The 944-nt window shown below is 42.6% G+C and overlaps 1 protein-coding gene across 1 annotated transcript in view; it reads left to right on the forward strand.

The window, feature by feature from the left end:
- LOC109463198 (complex I intermediate-associated protein 30, mitochondrial-like) overlaps positions 1-944 on the forward strand; it is a 4,960-nt gene that overhangs the window by 838 nt on the left and 3,178 nt on the right. The window contains exons 2-3 of the mRNA XM_019759914.1: positions 302-435; positions 688-852. Coding sequence (XP_019615473.1) covers positions 302-435; positions 688-852 — 299 coding nt within the window. The remainder of the gene's footprint in view (positions 1-301; positions 436-687; positions 853-944) is intronic.

Consider the following 944-nt stretch of genomic DNA (forward strand, 5'->3'; position numbering starts at 1 on the left):
GGGGGGGGGGGGCGAAGGGTATTCGTTTCAACCCAAGACCTTGAACTTAAACGCGAAGCTACGACGTACGACAAAACGAGTGTTTACTCCAAATTATGAAGTAGAAGAGACGGTGCATATAGATTAACGACCGACTCACTACCTTTGATGTCTATGTCCCTAAGTTGGACTTGCAAGAGCCCATCCCTCCCTCCCTTCCTTCCTCTGTCACTCTCTATACATGAAGTTAGTGTTGTAACGTTAAGTGCAAAGAACTAGTCAAATGAAATGAACCTGAATCTTTTACATTTGCACCCCCCAGGGAATGCTCTTAATGAGGTGAGAAAATTAGCAAACGAAACATTTACCCAGATGAAGAGAGATGACCTGGAGCAGTTGATGTTTGAGGACTCCCGCATCCTCTGGAAGTTCAGAGGTCCAGAAGATCTAGATCAGGTACAATTTTTTTATTCGAAACCAATGTACTTAAGCCTTCTATGATCAGTATGACTAAGAAACTCATCAAATGTCCTTAAACTCCACAAATTATCCCTTATCGTTTTGGATCCCCAAAGTAGACTAGTGGAATAATCCAACTTTCTTGCAATAAGAAATCTAGGTGTCATCATTTTGAACATTGTACTACTGTAGCTCTTGCCCACATGTACACGGCTGTGTGAATAACTTATTTCCTGATCTTTTACTCAGTGGCTAGTGACATCAGACAAGGAGATGGGGGGCAAGAGTGAAGCATATCTGACCCTCTCTGAGAACAACACTGCGTTCTTCCATGGTGTTACAAACATAGAAGTTCCCAAAGATGGGGTCACACGATATTCTGGCTACGCAGCCATGCGGTCCAAACAGCGAAAGGTAAATAGGGGCTTCAATGGATGATACAGTCACCATTCAATCATTGTGATATCTTAACCAGGTATACAAAACAACTACAGGAAGAAACTGCT

The sequence above is a fragment of the Branchiostoma belcheri genome, unplaced genomic scaffold (genome assembly GCF_001625305.1).
Source record: "Branchiostoma belcheri isolate BF01 breed outbred unplaced genomic scaffold, Haploidv18h27 scaffold123, whole genome shotgun sequence".
Lineage (NCBI taxonomy): Eukaryota > Metazoa > Chordata > Leptocardii > Amphioxiformes > Branchiostomatidae > Branchiostoma > Branchiostoma belcheri.